This window comes from Macaca fascicularis, chromosome 1 (assembly GCF_037993035.2).
Source record: "Macaca fascicularis isolate 582-1 chromosome 1, T2T-MFA8v1.1".
Taxonomy (NCBI): domain Eukaryota; kingdom Metazoa; phylum Chordata; class Mammalia; order Primates; family Cercopithecidae; genus Macaca; species Macaca fascicularis.
Genome location: NC_088375.1, coordinates 110,197,730 through 110,214,189, shown reverse-complemented (window position 1 = coordinate 110,214,189; position 16,460 = coordinate 110,197,730). Strand labels below are relative to the sequence as shown.

At 46.4% G+C, this 16,460-nt stretch overlaps 1 protein-coding gene across 9 annotated transcripts in view; it reads left to right on the top strand.

Annotated features, from left to right (window-relative positions):
• Nucleotides 1-16,087, top strand: part of PRUNE1 (prune exopolyphosphatase 1) — a 31,523-nt gene extending 15,436 nt beyond the window's left edge. For 6 of the 9 annotated variants that reach the window (XM_045364172.3, XM_073996068.1, XM_065546280.1 and 3 more), the window contains 5 exons: nt 1,773-1,957; nt 2,678-2,836; nt 5,011-5,105; nt 9,072-9,230; nt 13,885-16,087. In XM_045364172.3, coding sequence (XP_045220107.1) covers nt 2,704-2,836; nt 5,011-5,105; nt 9,072-9,230; nt 13,885-14,313 — 816 coding nt within the window. In that variant the 5' untranslated portion in view covers nt 1,773-1,957; nt 2,678-2,703 and the 3' untranslated portion in view covers nt 14,314-16,087. The remainder of the gene's footprint in view (nt 1-1,772; nt 1,958-2,677; nt 2,837-5,010; nt 5,106-9,071; nt 9,231-13,884) is intronic. The other 3 variants (XM_005541947.3, XR_012415081.1, XM_073996081.1) reach the window with 3 other exon arrangements.
• Nucleotides 16,088-16,460: the final 373 nt, after the last annotated feature.

The window sequence follows — 16,460 nt, the reverse complement described above, 5'->3', positions numbered from 1 at the left end:
TCAGTCTTGAAAGAGGACTAGGTGTTTGCTTGGTGAATTGGGAGGGAGGAGGGAAGGTGGTTAGGAAAGGCATTCCAGGCAGAGGGAGTAATTAATAGAATTAAATGCAGGCAGGTGTGAAATAGCATGGTGAGCTAGGGGAAATGGAATTTGTTTTGCACAGCTGGAGCATAAAATTTGAGGGAGAAGTAGGACATGGAAAAAGATGAGACAGAGGGGCAGGCAGGAGGCAGATTATGGAGGCCTCATAGGCCCTTCTAAGGAGATTGGATTTTATTTTAGGCAGTGGGGAACTATTTTAAATTATATTCTGTGTCCTAAAAGAATCAGATTTTCTTTTTTCAAATGGTCTTTCAGGCCACTTTGTGAAGGACAGCCCGGGAGGGCTCTTGGTTAGAAGCCGGTGATTGGTTAAGAGACTATTGGAATAGTCCAGACAAGAGATGTTGAGGGCCTAGAATGGGCAGTAATAGAGAGTCAGAAACTAGGGCATGGATAGGAATTAAGATAGAATTAACAGGACCTGGTGACCCACATGGAATCTAAGTATTGAGTGGGTTATAAAAATAGGAGAGATTTGCCGCGCACGGTGGCTCATGACTGTAATCCCAGCACTTTGGGAGGCTGAGGTGGGCGGATCACAAGGTCAGGAGTTCGAGACCAGCCTGGCCAATATGGTGAAACACCGTCTCTACTAAAAATACAAAAATTAGCCGGGCCTGGTGGTGGGCGCCTGTACTCCCGGCTACTTGGGAGGCCAAGGCAGGAGAATTGCTTGAACCTGGGAGGCAGAGGTTGCAATGAGCCGAGATCTCACCACTGCACTCCAGCCTGGGTGACAGAGCAAGACTCTGTCTCAAAAAAAAAAAAAAAAAGGAGAGATTTAGATGTCGGGTATCAAGGGTGTCAAGGGTGAAGGGTTGGAAAGGCAAAGCTAAAGGACAGCAAATGTGGGGGTAAGATATTTGCAGCAGATGCTTCACAGAATTTGCTTATACACTATTTAAAGATGACGCCAATTATAACATTGAAAAAAAGAATTGCCGGGCGCCGTGGCTCATGCCTGTAATCCCAGCACTTTGGGAGGCCAAGGCGGGCAGATCACGAGGTCAGGAGTTTGAGACCAGCCTGACCAACACGGTGAAACCCCATCTCTACTAAAAATACAAAAAAAAAAAAAAAAATTAGCCAGGCTTGGTGGCGTGCGCCTGTAATCCCGGTTACCCAGGAGGCTGAGGCAGGAGAATCACTTGAACCCGGGCAGCGGAGGTTGCAGAAGCCAAGATCGTGCCACTGCACTCCAGCCTGGGCAACAGAGTGAGACTCCATCTCAACAAAAAAGAAAAAGAATTGAGAGGAGTGAGGCAGAGGTAAAAATGACCAAAGGTCAGTTTTAAATGCTTGCCTGGCAGATCACATGAGGTCAGGAGTTCGAGACCAGCCTTGCCAACATGATGAAACCCCGTCTCTACTCAAAATACAAAAAAATTAGCTGGGCGTGTTGGCAGGCGCCTGTAATCCCAGCTACTCAGGAGGCTGAGGCAAGAGAATCGCTTGAACCCGAGATGCAGAGGTTGCAGTGAGCCAAGAATGCACCATTGCACTCTAGCATGGGCGACAAGAGTGAAACTGTCTCAAAAAAATAAATAAATAAGCTTGCCTAAGACATCTGCATTTTCCTTGATGGGTGGCATAGAGGTTGGCTAGAAGCAGCTGGAGTGTCCCTACCTACCTATCTTTCTTTCTCTTTTCCCATACCCTCCCCTCCACAGAAGTGACACAGCCCTAGAGGAGGCAGTAGCAGAGGTGCTAGACCATCGACCCATCGAGCAGAAACACTGCCCTCCCTGCCATGTTTCAGTTGAGCTGGTGGGGTCCTGCGCTACCCTGGTGACTGAGAGAATCCTGCAGGGGGCACCAGAGATCTTGGACAGGCAAACTGCAGCCCTTCTGCATGGTAAGGGTGGCTTTTGGATTGGGACCCGAGTAGTTCTATTCCTATCCCTGAGAAGGGAGGGTGGAAAAGTCTAGACACTTCCAGCCTAACCATATGCTCTCAGACCCATTCAGCTCATACCAAAAGATAGGATTCTTTCAGCGGACAATTAAGTATCTGTTTAAAGGCCTGTGGGATACTTGTTGGAGAAAGTAGAAAGGAAGTACAGGGCAACAGACCAAGAAGCTTCCTGTTGGCATCATTTTATGATAGAAGGAGGACTAGCCAAAAAAGCAGGAAACAGATTCCAATACCAGTTCCTCCAGGAAAGAGAGGGGTGACCTTGAACAGGTCTCTTAACCTTTCTTGTTCTCGTTTTTCCACTTGTGAAAAAAAGAGAGAGAGTGAGTTGGACTAGACTGTCTTTTCAACTTAGAAGATTCTTTGCTGGGATTTGGCCTACTAAAGAGGTGTATCTCTGTCTGACTAGGCTGTAAAATCTCCAAGGATTGAGATGCTCAGGCTTTCTTTCTACCTTTTTCCCATTTCCCTTCCTACATCTTAGTTTGGATTTGGGAGGTCTGAGGACACAGTCCATCCCAGTTTCTCATTTTGCTTTTAGAGATTTTGCTATACAAATCTCCTTGTATTGTGTCCATTTGGTGTGAAGGTTATATATGTTCTGGTGGTCATGTGTGGAGGGTCACAGGATTCAAGTTCCACCATCTCCCTTCTCCACAGGAACCATCATCCTGGACTGTGTCAACATGGACCTTAAAATTGGAAAGGCAACCCCAAAGGACAGCAAATATGTGGAGAAACTAGAAGCCCTTTTCCCAGACCTACCCAAGAGAAATGATATATTTGATTCCCTACAAAAGGCAAAGTTTGATGTATCAGGTATGAAATGTTAGCTGACTTTTCTACCTCCCAGATGAGAAAACAGAAAGGCAAGCCTTGTTTATTTTATATATATATATATATATATATTTTTTTTTTTTTTTTTTGAGACAGAGTCTCGCTCTGCCGCCCAGGCTGGAGTGCAGTGGCGTGATCTTGGCTCACTGCAAGCTCCGCCTCCCGGGCTCACGCCATTCTCCTGCCTCAGCCTCCCGAGTAGCTGGGACTACAGGCGCCCGCCACCTCGCCCGGCTAGTTTTTTTGTATTTTTTTAGTAGAGACGGGGTTTCACTGTGTCAGCCAGGATGGTCTCGATCTCCTGACCTCGTGATCCGCCCGTCTCGGCCTCCCAAAGTGCTGGGATTACAGGCTTGAGCCACCGCGCCCGGCCTATTTTTATTTTTTTTTGAGATGGAGTCTCACTCTGTCGCCCAGGCTGGAGTATAGTGGTGCGATCTTGGCTCACTGCAAGCTCCACCTCCCAGGTTCACACCATTCTCCTGCCTCAGCCTCCCAAGTAGCTGGGACTACAGGCGCCTGCCACCACGCCCGGCTAATTTTTTGTATTTTTAGTAGATATGTGGTTTCACTGTGTTAGCCAAGATGGTTTTGATCTCCTGACTTCATGATCCGCCCACCTCGGCCTCCCAAAGTGCTGGGATTACAGGCGTTAGCCACCGCATGCAGCCATTATTTTTATTTTTTTTTTGAGACAGTCTTGCTCTGTCACCCAGGCTGGAGTGCAGTGGCACAATCTCGGCTCACTGCAACTTCCACCTCCTGGGTTCAAGCGATTCTCCTGCCTCAGCCTCCCAAGTAGCTGGGATTACAGGCGCCCACCACCACACCCAGCTAATTTTTGTATTTTTAGTAGAGATCGGATTTCACCATGTTGACCAGGCTGGTCTCGAACTCTTGAGTTCAGATGATCTGCCCGCCTGGGCCTCCCAAAGTGCTGGGATTACAGGCATGAGCCACCATGCCTGGCCAATTATTTAAATTTTATGCCAGAGAGAAATGAAGTAGCATATTAGCCTAAGCATGAACTAATCAATCATTTACTGGATTGTTCTATCCTGGCTCTTGGTTAGGATGAGGAGGAAGGTATTAAGAGCCTCACAAGGGCTGGGCGCAGTGGCTCACGCCTGCAATTCCAGCACTTTGGGAGGCCGAGGTGGGCAGATCACTTGAGGTCAGGAGTTCAAGACCAGCCTGGCTAACATGGTGAAACACTGTTTCTACTAAAAATACGAAAAATTAGCCAGGCATGATGGTATGTGCCTGTAATCCCATCTACTTGGGAGGCTGAGGCAGGAAAATCGCTTGAACCCGGGAAGCGAAGGTTGCAGTGAGCCGAGATCGTGCCATTGCACTCCAGCTTGGGCAACATGAGCAAAACTCCGTCTCAAGAAAAACAAAAAGAGCCTCATAGGTTCTAGTCTATTCAGAGAATATAGGACATATATATAAAATATGCTGAGAGTATACTAAATTATCAGAGTGAAATCTATAGCATTGGTTAGGGAGGCTAAAGAAATATTTTGTGAGTATACAAAAGACGAAGAGAACCAAAAAAAAAAACCATATTCTTCTACTTATCTACCACCTGTTGACATGAAAAGGAAAAATGAAAGAAAGAACTCGTATATAAACAGTATAGGAAGAGGGAAAATACAAAGTAAAAGCCTCTGTGCTGGGTTTTATTCTTCTCTCCAAAGTTCCTTGCTGTAAAGGTACCTATTGTCACCAATTATTTAAGATGGCTTTTGATTATGTGATTACATTTTCTGTTTTTCTTTTTTTTTTTGAGATGGAGTCCAGGTTCAAGTGATTCTCCTGCCTCACCCTCCTGAGTAGCTGGGATTACAGGCGCCCGCCACTACACCCAGCTAATTCTTTGTATTTTTAGTACAGACAGAGTTTCACCATGTTGGCCAGGCTGGTCCCGAACTCCCGATCTCAGGTGATCTGCCCACCTCAGCCTGCCAAATTGCTGGGATTACAGGCCTGAGCCACTGCACCCAGCTATGATTACATTTTCAATTGTCTCCCCCATTCATTGCCCCAAAGAGAGGCTATTTTTCCTTTCTTGACCCATCTGGCTGCCCTTGCCTTCTTGGTCTTGGGAACCTGACCTCCCCTGTTTGACCCCTAGTCTCACATCTGCTTTCTAGGACTGACCACTGAGCAGATGCTGAGAAAGGACCAGAAGACTATCTATAGACAAGGCGTCAAGGTGGCCATTAGTGCAGTATATATGGATTTGGAGGTAAGAGTAAGTTGTGACTGTGGGTGGGGAGAGAAAGCCTTTAGCTATGCATGTTATGCATGTGGCCTTGCACCTCATTCCTGGCTCACCTCCAAAACGTATTTTGTGTCTATCTTCTTGTCTCCACCTCCACTATGACCACCAGAGTCCAGCATCTCTCACTGCACCACTGTACTAGCCTCAGTGCTGGTTTCCCTGCCTCCGCTTTTGCAGCCCTACAAACCATTCTCCCCAAAGCAGCCAGAGTGGTCTTTTAAAAAAATTTTTTTTTTTTTGAGAGTCATGCTTTGTTGCTCAGGCTAGAGTACAGTGGTACCATCATGGCTCACTGCAGCCTCAACCTTCCAGGCTCAAGCAGTCCTCTCACCTTAGCCTCCCGAGTAGCTGGGTCCACAGGTGCACACCACCACACCTAGCTAGTGTGTGTGTGTGTGTGTGTGTGTGTGTGTTTGTGTGTGTGTGTAGACAGGGTCTCACTATGTTGCCCAGGCTGGTCTCAAACTCCAGGCCTCAAGCAGTTCTCCCACCTTGGCCTCCGAAGTTCTGGGATTACAGGCGTGAGCCACCGTGCCCGGCCTCATTGTACTTTTAATAAAATCTAAAGGACTTACCATGGTTTACAGGGCCATGCTTGATCTGGCCATTGTCTTTTTCCCTGGCCTCATTTCATTCCGGCTCCACTCCTGCGCTACAGTACTACAGGCACACTGGTTTCTTTTCTGTTCCTCGGAACCATTAAGCTCATTCCCAGATGAGCTTTTCTCTTTGTAGAGATGGCTCTTCTTAACATTCAGATGTCTCAGCTCAGATGTCTGTTGTTTTGGGAGGTTTTTCCTGACCACCCTAACTGAAGTACTATCTCCTATGCTCAAAAAACCTCTAGCAGTTATGTTTGTTTGTTTTGAGCCTTACTCTGTTGCCCAGGCTGGAGTGGAGTGGCGAAATCTCAGCTCACTGCAGCCTCTGCCTCCCGGGTTCAAGTAATTCTCTTGCCTCAGCCTCTCTAGTAGCTGGGATTACTGGTGCGTGCCAGCATGCCCAGCTAATTTTTTGTTTTGTTTTCGTTTTTTCTTTTTTGAGAAGGAGTTTCGCTCTTGTCCCCCAGGCTGCAGTGCAATGGTGCTATCTCGGCTCACTGCAACTTCTGCCTCCCTGGTTCAAGTGATTCTCCTGCCTCAGCCTCCTGAGTAGCTGGGATTACAGGCACACATCCCCATGCCCAGTTAATTTTTGTGTTTTTACTAGACACAGGGTTTCACCATGTTGGCTAGGCTGGTCTCGAACTCCTGACCTCGAGTGATCCACCCGCCTCGGCCTCCCAAAGTACTGGGATTATAGGTGTGAGCCACTGCGCCCGGCCATTTTTGTATTTTTAATAGAGACAGGGGTTTCACCATGTTGGCCAGGCTGGTCTTGAACTCCTGACCTCAAGTGATCTGCCCGCTTTGGCCTCTCAAAGTGCTGAGATTACAGGCCTGAGCCACCACACCCGGCCTGTTTGTTTTTCAAAGCACTTAACATACTAAAAGGATCTTGTTTCCTGGTTTGCCTGTTAATTGTCTATATTCCTCTGCTAGTTTATCAACTCTACCAGGACCCTGTTTCTTTTTTGTCTGTTGTAGCTCTAGGACCTTTAACAGTGTCTGACACATAGCGGATGCTCAGTAAACTTTGTTGAATGTATCAATGAATATAACTTTAATAATAGTGTTCAATTAAATGCTGTATATGGAAACCAAAAATAATAATAATGGTGTCTGAATACCTGGTTCCATGTCATAGTGGTTTAAATCATTCATCTGGCTGGGCGTGGTGGTTCACGCCTGTAAATCCCAGCACTTGGAAGGCAGAGGCAGGTGGATCACTTGAAGTCAGAAATTCAAGACCAGCCTGGCCAACATGGGGAAACCCTGTCCCTGCTAAAAATACAAAAAAAAAAAAAAAAATTAATTGGATACAGTGGTGGGCACCTATAGTCCCAGCTACTCAGGATGCCGAGGCACAATAATCGCTTGAACCCAGGAGGCAGAGACTGCAGGGAGCCAAGGTCGCTCCGCTGCACTCCAGCCTGGGTGACAGAGCGAGACTCTATCTCAAAAAAAATAATAAATAGGCCGGGCGCGGTGGCTCAAGCCTGTAATCCCAGCACTTTGGGAGGCCGAGACGGGCGGATCACGAGGTCCGGAGATTGAGACCATCCTGGCTAACACGGTGAAACACCGTCTCTACTAAAAAATACAAAAAACTAGCCGGGCGAGGTGGCGGGCGTCTGTAGTCCCAGCTACTCGGGAGGCTGAGGCAGGAGAATGGCGTAAACCCGGGAGGCGGAGCTTGCAGTGAGCTGAGATCCGGCCACTGCACTCCAGCCTGGGCGACAGAGCGAGACTCCGCCTCAAAAAATAAATAAAATAAATAAATAAATAAATAAATAAAATAATTCATCTGATCTGAATACATACTTTACACAGCTTTCTTTTTTTTTTTTTTTTTTTTTTTTTGAGGCGGAGTCTTCACTCTGTCGCCCAGGCTGGAGTGCAGTGGCACCATCTCGGCTCACTGCAAGCTCCGCTTCCCGGGTTCGCGCCATTCTCCTACACAGGTTTCTACTAAGTACTGTGTAAAAATACTAAATAAATAAAACACGATAGCATGGTCTCTTCTCTCATGGTTCGTAACCTAGTTCGAGAAACAAACAAAAACATAAAAGGCTTGCCTAGTACCTTAATCAAATACAAACTGACATATTAGAAATGCCAAAGATTGGCCGGGTGCAGTGGCTCATGCCTGTAATCCCAGCATTTTGGGAGGCCGAGGCAGGTGGATCACCTGAGGTCAGGAGTTCGAGACTAGCCTGGTCAACATGGTGAAACCCCGTCTCTACTAAAAGTACAAAAATTAGCCAGGCATGGTAGTGGGCACCTGTAATCCCAGCTACTTGGAAGGCTGAGGCAGGAAAATCGCTTGGACCCAGGAGGTGGAGGTTGCAGTAAGCCAAGATCACACCACTGCACTCCAGCCTGGGCGACAGAATGAGACATCTCAAAAAAGAAACAAAGAAAAAAGAAAGGAAGAAATGCCAAGGCTTAAAAACAAACAAACAAACAAACAAAAAAAAAACAAGAAATGACAAGGATAGAGAAAAGCAGTTTTCACATGTCTGCTCTTATTTGTATACCCCATTATTCTGTTTTAGAATAAAAATACCCACAAGGCGGGCTGGGTGCGGTGGCTCACACCTGTAATCCCAGCACTTTGGGAGGCCAAGGCAGGCAGATCCCCTGAGGTCGGGAGTTTGAGATCAGCCTGAACAACATGGAGAAACCCTGTCTCTACTAATAAAAAATTAGCCAGGCATGATGGCACATGCCTGTCATCCCAGCTACTCGAGAGGCTGAGGCAGGAGAATCACTTGAACCCGGGAGGAGGAGGTTTCAGTGAGCCAAGATCGCGCCATTGCATTCCAGCCTGGGCAACAAGAGCAAAACTCCGTCTCAAAAAAAAAAAAAAAATACCCACAAGGCAAAGACTTTCCTTGTTTGATTGCAAGAACCGGAGAGCCTTGAACACGCTAGGCACATTACATACATTATCAGCATTTTTTTTGTTTTTGTTTGTTTGTTTGAGACAGAGTTTCGCTCTTGCTGCCCAGGCTGGAGGGCAATGGTGCGATCTGGAATCACTGCAACCTCCGCCTCTCGAATTCAAGCGATTCTCCTGCCTCAGCCTCCCAAGTAGCTGGGATTACATGCATGCGCCACCACGCACGGCTAATTTTGTATTTTTAGCAGAGATGGGATTTCTCCATGTTGGTCAGACTGGTCTCAAACTCCTGACCTCAGGTGATCCGCCCCCCTTGGCCTCCCAAAGTGCGGGGATTACGGGCATGAGTGACCGTGCCTAGCCCAAGGATGTTTTATTGATGATGATGAGAAAGTCCTTCATCCCTCTCCGTTTCTTCCCTTTCAGGCCTTTCTGGAGAGGTCTAACCTCCTTGCAGATCTCCATGCTTTCTGCCAGGCTCACAGCTACGATGTCCTGGTCGCCATGACTATCTTTTTCAACACTCACAATGAGCCAGTGCGGCAGTTGGCTATTTTCTGTCCCCATGTGGCACTCCGAACAACGGTGAGTCTGTGTCCCTTCTCCAACCTAAGAGCCTTACAGAGTCCACCTGTATGTACCTCTGTGCTCTACAGCTGTCCTATAAGGACCTCTCTTAGGTTCTTATATTAACATACTTACACGAGGTCCCTTGACCTGTTTCTGGACCTGTTTCCTCCCCTTTCTGCTTTTTCCCATTCTCTCTGTATATGAATATCCTTTTTTTTTCATTCTTTTTTTTTTTTTAGTGAACATCCTTAATCATAGCATTGTTGCGAAAAGGTGAATTCCAAAAAGAACTAAAGATTCAATTCATACTTTGAAAGAACTTGAAAGAAATCTAGTTAGAAGGAAATGTTACAAATCTGTAGTTAAAATTCCCTTCTTGAGCTAGGGACCGTGGCACATGCCTGTAGTCCCAGCAACTCGGGAGGCTGATGCGGAAGGATTGCTTGAGCTGGAAAGTTTGAGTCCAGCCTGGGTAAAGATAGCAAGACCTCATCTCTATTGGGGGAAAAAAAAACAAAACAAAACTCTATTCTTGGTTTAATCATTAATTCCTCACCCCTGGAATCATGCTGTTGCCTTGAAAATTAGAAATATGAGAGACCTTTTCTGCTACTTACTATGCAGGGATTAATTATTCTGTATCATGCAAACTCTGTAATGAAGTGATCTAGATCCAGATTTGTTTTCTTTCCTGATCTTCCTTTTGGCTATCTTTCCTACTTCCTCTCCTTTCTGTTCCTCTGCTGGTTACTGATTAGCCTAGGGAAGAATTTAAAAGTGGACTTAAGGCTGGGCATGGTGGCTCATGCCTATAATCCCAGCACTTTGGGAGGCTGAGGCGAGCAGATCATGAGATCAAGAGATTGAGACCATCCTGGCCAACATGGTGAAACCTCATCTCTTCTAAAAAATACAAAATTAGCTGGGAGTGGTGGTACGTGCCTATAGTCCCAGCTACTCAGGAGGCCGAGGCAGGAGAATCTCTTGAACCTAGGAGGCAGAGGTTGCAGTGAGCCGAGATCACGCCACTGCACTCCATCCTGCCAACAGAGAGAGACTCTGTCTCAAAAAAAAAAAAAAAAAAAAAGGTGGGCTTAAGGCAATTCAGGGATTCTGAGGGTGGCCTAGGCTCTGTGAGGACTGCTAAAGACAGAATACAGCCAGATAATCCTTTGCTCTCATAGAAGGTATGTCTGCCCTTTCCCACCTCCCTTTGCCTTTGCCTTTGCCTTCTCCCCAGGAAGCAAATCTGATTTCATTCAGTGTAAGGTGGTTTGTCATTATGAAAAGAACTACAGTTTTGTTTGTTTGTTTTTTGAGTCAGAGTCTCACTCTGTTGCCCAGGCTTGAGTACAGTGGTGTGATCTTGGCTCACTGCAACTGCCACCTCCCAGGTTCAGGCAGTTCTCCCACCTCAGCCTGCAGCTGGGACTACAGGCGCCCGCTACCATGCCCGACTAATTTTTGTATTTTTAGTAGAGACGGGGTTTCACCATGTTAGCCAGGCTGGTCTCGAACTCCTGACCTCAAGTGATCCGCCCGCCTTGGCCTTCCAAAGTGCTGGAATTACAAGCGTGAGCCACTGCACCTGGCCAAGAACTGCAGTTTTTAAAGTCAGGTAGATGCGTTTTTCTGTTCTAGATTTGCCTCTTACTCTTTGAGCTAAGGCAAGTCTTACTCTTTGACTTCTGCATCTGGAAATGGCATAATAGTACCTACTGCTAATTCTACTATGATCATTAAACATAATATCATGTGTAAAGCACACTTCTGGAGCAGAGTAAGCACTTTGTAAATAGTGGCTCTTACTAATCCTTTCATGAAGAAAAGGGTGCTTTGGCCATTAGAAGTACCTCTTCCACATTCCTGAATCTTCTCCCCTCTGTGCTGCTCATTCGAAGCTATGTGGATTTCTTTTTTTTTTTTTTTTTTTTTGAAACAGAGTCTCGCTGTGTCTCCCAGACTGGAGAACAGTGGTGCGATCTCGGCTCACTGCAAGCTCCGCCTCCCGGGTTCACGCCATTCTTCTGCCTCGGCCTCCTGAGTAGCTGGGACTACAGGCACCCGCCACCACGCCCTACTAATTTTTTGTAGTTTTAGTAGAGACAGGGTTTCACCGTGTTAGCCAGGATGGTCTCGATCTCCTGACCTCGTGATCCACCCGCCTCAGCCTCTGAAAGTGCTGGGATTACAGGCTTGAGCCACCGCGCCCGGCCAGCTGTGTGGATTTCTAATGACTCTACCATTGTCCAGGCTGCCCCTATGCTTAGAAACAGGAGTCCTTTTCTCTCTCTTTTTTTTTTTTTTTTGAGATGTCTTGCTTTGTTGCCCAGGCTGGAGTGGTGCAATGGCATGATCTCAGCTTACTGCAACCTCTGCCTCCCTGGTTCAGGCAATCCTCCCAGCTTCCTAAGTAGCTGGGGCTCCAGGCACACCATCATGGCCAGCTAATTTTTTTTGTATTTTTTGTAGGGACAGAGTCTCGCTACATTGCTCAGGCTGGTCTCGAACTCCTGGACTCAAGTGATCCACCAGCCTCAGCTTCCCAAAGTTCTGGAACTGCAGGTGTGGGCCACTATGCCCAGCCAGGAGTCCTTTTCTCACAGTCTACTCTACCATCTCCTCTCTTTCTCCTGTGTTAGGGGTAGTATAATATATTGATTTAGAACACTGGCTTTGGTGACAGCTCTGGGCTTAGTGTCAGTTTCGCTTCATGCAAATTATGACCTTAGGCAAGTTACCTGATCATCGAATTCTCAGTTTCCCTGCATGTAAGTGAGGGTAATAGTGATACCAATCTTATTTTGTTCAATTCATTCTTCCTCCATCCCTCTTCTGGCCTCTAGATAAATTCTAGTCCCATCCTAGTTCAAGTTCTTGAGCACATTTATACACTTGGAAACAACACTAGATTAGAAGCTGGGGTTCCTGGATTCTGGTTTAACTGCCATCATCTACATGATTTTACTCATAATCATCTTACTTAGCTTTAATTACTTTAATAATAAAATGAAATATACAATCTAAACTGTTTCCTCTGTTTTTAAAGTACTGTGTATGGCTGGGTATGGTAGCTCATGCCTGTAATCCCAGCACTTTGGGAGGCTGAGCTGGGCAGATCACCTGAGCTCAGGAGTTCAAGACCAGCCTGGCCAATATGGTGAAACCACGTCTCTACTAAAAATACAAAAATTAGCTGGGCATGGTGGCAGGCACCTGTAATCCCAGCTACTCGGGAGGCAGAGGCAGGAGAATTGCTTGAACCTGGGAGGCGAAGGTTGCAGTGAACTAAGATTGTGCCACTGTACTCCAGCCTGGGTGACAGAGCAAGAATCCATCTCAAAAAAAAAAAATTAAAGCAAAATAAAATAAATAAAACACTGTGTATGAATCCCAGCACTTTGGGAGGCTGAAGCAGAAGGATTGTTTGAGACCAGGATTTGGAGACCAGCCTGGGCAACATAACAAGACCCTATCCCTGTTCTATTAAAAAAAAAAAATATATATATATATATATTTTATCATATATATATATTTTATCATATATATATGATATATTTTATCATATATATATATATGAGATAAAATACTGTGGGTCGGGCGCGGTGGCTCACACCTGTAATCCTAGCACTTTGAGAGGCCTAGGTGAGAGCGGATCACCTGAGGTCAGAAGTTCGAGACCAGTCTGGGTAACATGGTGTAACCTCGTTTCCACTAAAAATATAAACATTAGCCAGGCTTGGTGACACATGCCTATAATCCCAGCTACTTAGGAGGCTAAGGCAGGCGATTCACTTGAACCAGGGAGGCAGAGGTTGTAGTGAGCCGAGATCGTACCACTGCACTCCAGCCTGGGTGACAGAGCAAGACTCCATCTCAAAAAAAAAAAAAATACTGTGTATATTAGTGTTCCTTCTGTTGCAAACAATAAAACCGAACCCTGGATAACTTACTTTTTTTTTGTCTTGCTTTATTGCCCAGACTGGAGTGCAATGGTGAGATCTCGGCTCACTGTAGCCTCCACCTCCCAGGTTCAAATGATTCTCCTGTCTCAGCCTTGCAAGTAGCTGGGATTACAGGTGTGCACCATCATGTCTGGCTAATTTTTGTATTTTTAGTAGAGACAGGGTTTTACCATGTTGACAAGGCTGGTCTTGAATTCCTGACCTCAGGTGATCCGCCCACCTTGGCCTCCCAAAGTGCTGGGATTACAGGCGGGAGCCATTGTGCCTGGCCTCAAGGATAACTTACTTTTATTTATTTATTTATTTTTTTGAGACGGAGTTTCACTCTTGTTGCCCAGGCTGGAGTGCAATGGCACCATCTTGGCTCACTGCAACCTCTGTCTCCTGGGTTCAAGTGATTCTCCTGCCTCAGCCTCCCAAGTAGCTGGGATTACAGGCATGCGCCACCACACCCAGCTAATTTTGTATTTTTAGTAGAGATGGGGTTTCTCCATGATGGTCAGGCTGGTCTCAAACTCCTGACCTCAGGTGATCCGCCCGCTTCGGCCTCCCAAAGTGCTGGGATTACAGGCATGAGCCACCACACCCTGCCGACTTACTTTTTGAAAGCTTCCTCTTCTATAGAGGAAGCCTCTCACTTAGAAGCCTCAGCACTTTGCTACAGCAAGTTGTGTATCATTTCCCTGTTATTGTCTTCTCTTTAGATCTGTGGAGTCCTGGAATGCTCCCACTCTCCACCCCTGAAGCTGACCCCTGCCTCAAGCACCCACCCTAACCTCCATGCCTATCTTCAAGGCAACACCCAGGTCTCTCGGAAGAAACTTCTGCCCCTGCTCCAGGAAGCCCTGTCAGTGTATTTTGACTCCATGAAGATCCCTTCAGGACAGCCTGAGACAGCGGATGTGTCCAGGGAGCAGGTGGACAAGGAATTGGACAGGGCAAGTAACTCCCTGATTTCTGGACTGAGTCAAGATGAGGAGGACCCTCCGCTGCCCCCCACGCCCATGAACAGCTTGGTGGATGAGTGCCCTCTAGATCAGGGGCTGCCTAAACTCTCCGCTGAGGCTGTCTTTGAGAAGTGCAGTCAGATCTCACTGTCACAGTCTACCACAGCCTCCCTGTCCAAGAAATGACTGTTGAGAAGGGAGGAGGTAGTGGGTGAGGCTACCTGACTCACTTCAAATGCATGTTTTGAGATGTTTGGAGATTCAGCAATTCTGTCTTCATTGCTCCAGGATCTGGTATACTGTTCTCATAAAACTGAGAGGAGAAAAAAAGTGAAAGCAGCTGCTTTAAGAATGGCTTTCCACCTTTTCCCCCTAATCTCTACCAATCAAATTTTTTTTTTTTTTGAGACGGAGTCTTGCTCTGTCACCCAGGCTGGAGTGCAGTGGCCGGATCTCAGCTCACTGCAAGCTCCGCCTCCCGGGTTTACGCCGTTCTCCTGCCTCAGCCTCCCGAGTAGCTGGGACTACAGGCGCCCGCCACCTCGCCCGGCTATTTTTTTTGTATTTTTTAGTAGAGACGGGGTTTCACCGTGTTAGCCGGGATCGTCTCTCGATCTCCTGACCTCGTGATCCGCCCGTCTCGGCCTCCCAAAGTGCTGGGATTACAGGCTTGAGCCACCGCGCCCGGCCTCAAATTTTATTTAAATCTGCACCTCTGTCTATTTTATTTGCCAGGGGCGCGATGTGACACATCTGCAGTCCCAGCACAGTGGGACAAAGAGAATGTAGTCCCCAAAAGTGTCCTCAGCTTGGATCTTGAACAGAACCAATATCTGTCATGGAACTGAACTTTCATTGATGGTCTCCATGTATTCATTTATTCACTTATTCATTCAAGTATTTATTGAATACCTGCCTCAAGCTAGAGAGAAAAGAGAGTGCACTTTGGAAACTTATTCCAGTGTTCAGCCTACAGCAGATTGCTAGCTCAATGACTTTTCTTTTTGCCACCATTTAGGTGATGGCATTTGATTCAGAGATCGCTGAATTTCTATTCTGAGCTTACTGTGACTGTTTCAGATCTAGTTTGGGAGAAGATTAGAGGCCATTGTCTTCTGTCCTGATCAGGTGGCCTGGCTGTTTCTTTGAACCCTTCTGTCCCAGAGCCACCCAGAACCCTGATTCTTGAGAATCAAGAAACCACCTAGAAAGGCCTTAATGACCTCACAGGCACTCTTCCAAAAAGACAGCATAACTGGAATGAGAGGCCTGGGTCTGTCTCCTGCCTTAGCAGGCCTATCAATTTCTTGTCAGTCTCTTTTTCTCCTTGCTCATATTAAAAGGAAGCATGGAGTTCTAATGCTCCCATAGACTATGTATTTTGGCAAGACACTTCACTACTCCAGGTCTCACTTTCCCCATCTGTAAAACAGGGTTTGGACTAGGTGTTCCCTGGTATTCTGTGATTTGCCTCTTGCTGCCATTCTTTCTCTCCTCTGCTTCTCTGTATTTTTCTTCTGTTATCCCTGGGGGTGCTCAGGTTCACTCGATTGTCTGTATTTCTCTGTGGTTGTAGCAAGGACTCAGCCTCATGTAGCATGAATAGGGGTGTGGTTCATGACGTGTTGACCCAGCAGAGAGCTCCCTCTCACTGACTTGTTCTGCATGTGTAGAGTCTCCCCATTTTTTTTAACCCAACCCTTTCCCCTTTTTCCTACCCTACAGCTCTGTTCCATGTAAGCTGCCAACAGTTTCACTGAACAGTGGGGTATGTGATGGTTTTGGCATGACATCTTCAGTATGAGGGGGACAGTCTGACTTCACTTTGAGGGTGTGATGTCTGTAGCTATGTGGAAGGTAAAAATAGTGGTGTGATTATGAACCAAAGGAATTTATGTTTTGTAACTTGGGTACTTTATTTTGCATTTTGTTATAGTATTAAAAATACTTTTTTCCTGTTTGGGGGTCTTACCGTCTTTTTTTATAAGTGTATTCAGGCCTTTCTCTGATAATTGTTTCAGTCTCCTCAAAATTCATCTCCCTTCTTCCTACTGTACTTAATGTCTTCTTTCTGTTGACTCTTTTTGGGAATAAGGAGCAACAGGCTTTTGTCTCCCCTCATCCTCAGCCTCCCGTTCAACTTGTTTATTCTCCCAGAAACCTCCTTATAACATGCTTCCGTTTCCCCAGTTTTCCTTATGCTTGAAAAGTAGACCCAAGATAACATAATCTTAGAAACACACACAATGGTTTCTTTTTCTTTTTTTTTCTTTTTTTTTGAGACGGAGTTTTGCTCTTGTTGCCCTGGTTGCAGTGCAATGGCGCAATCTCGG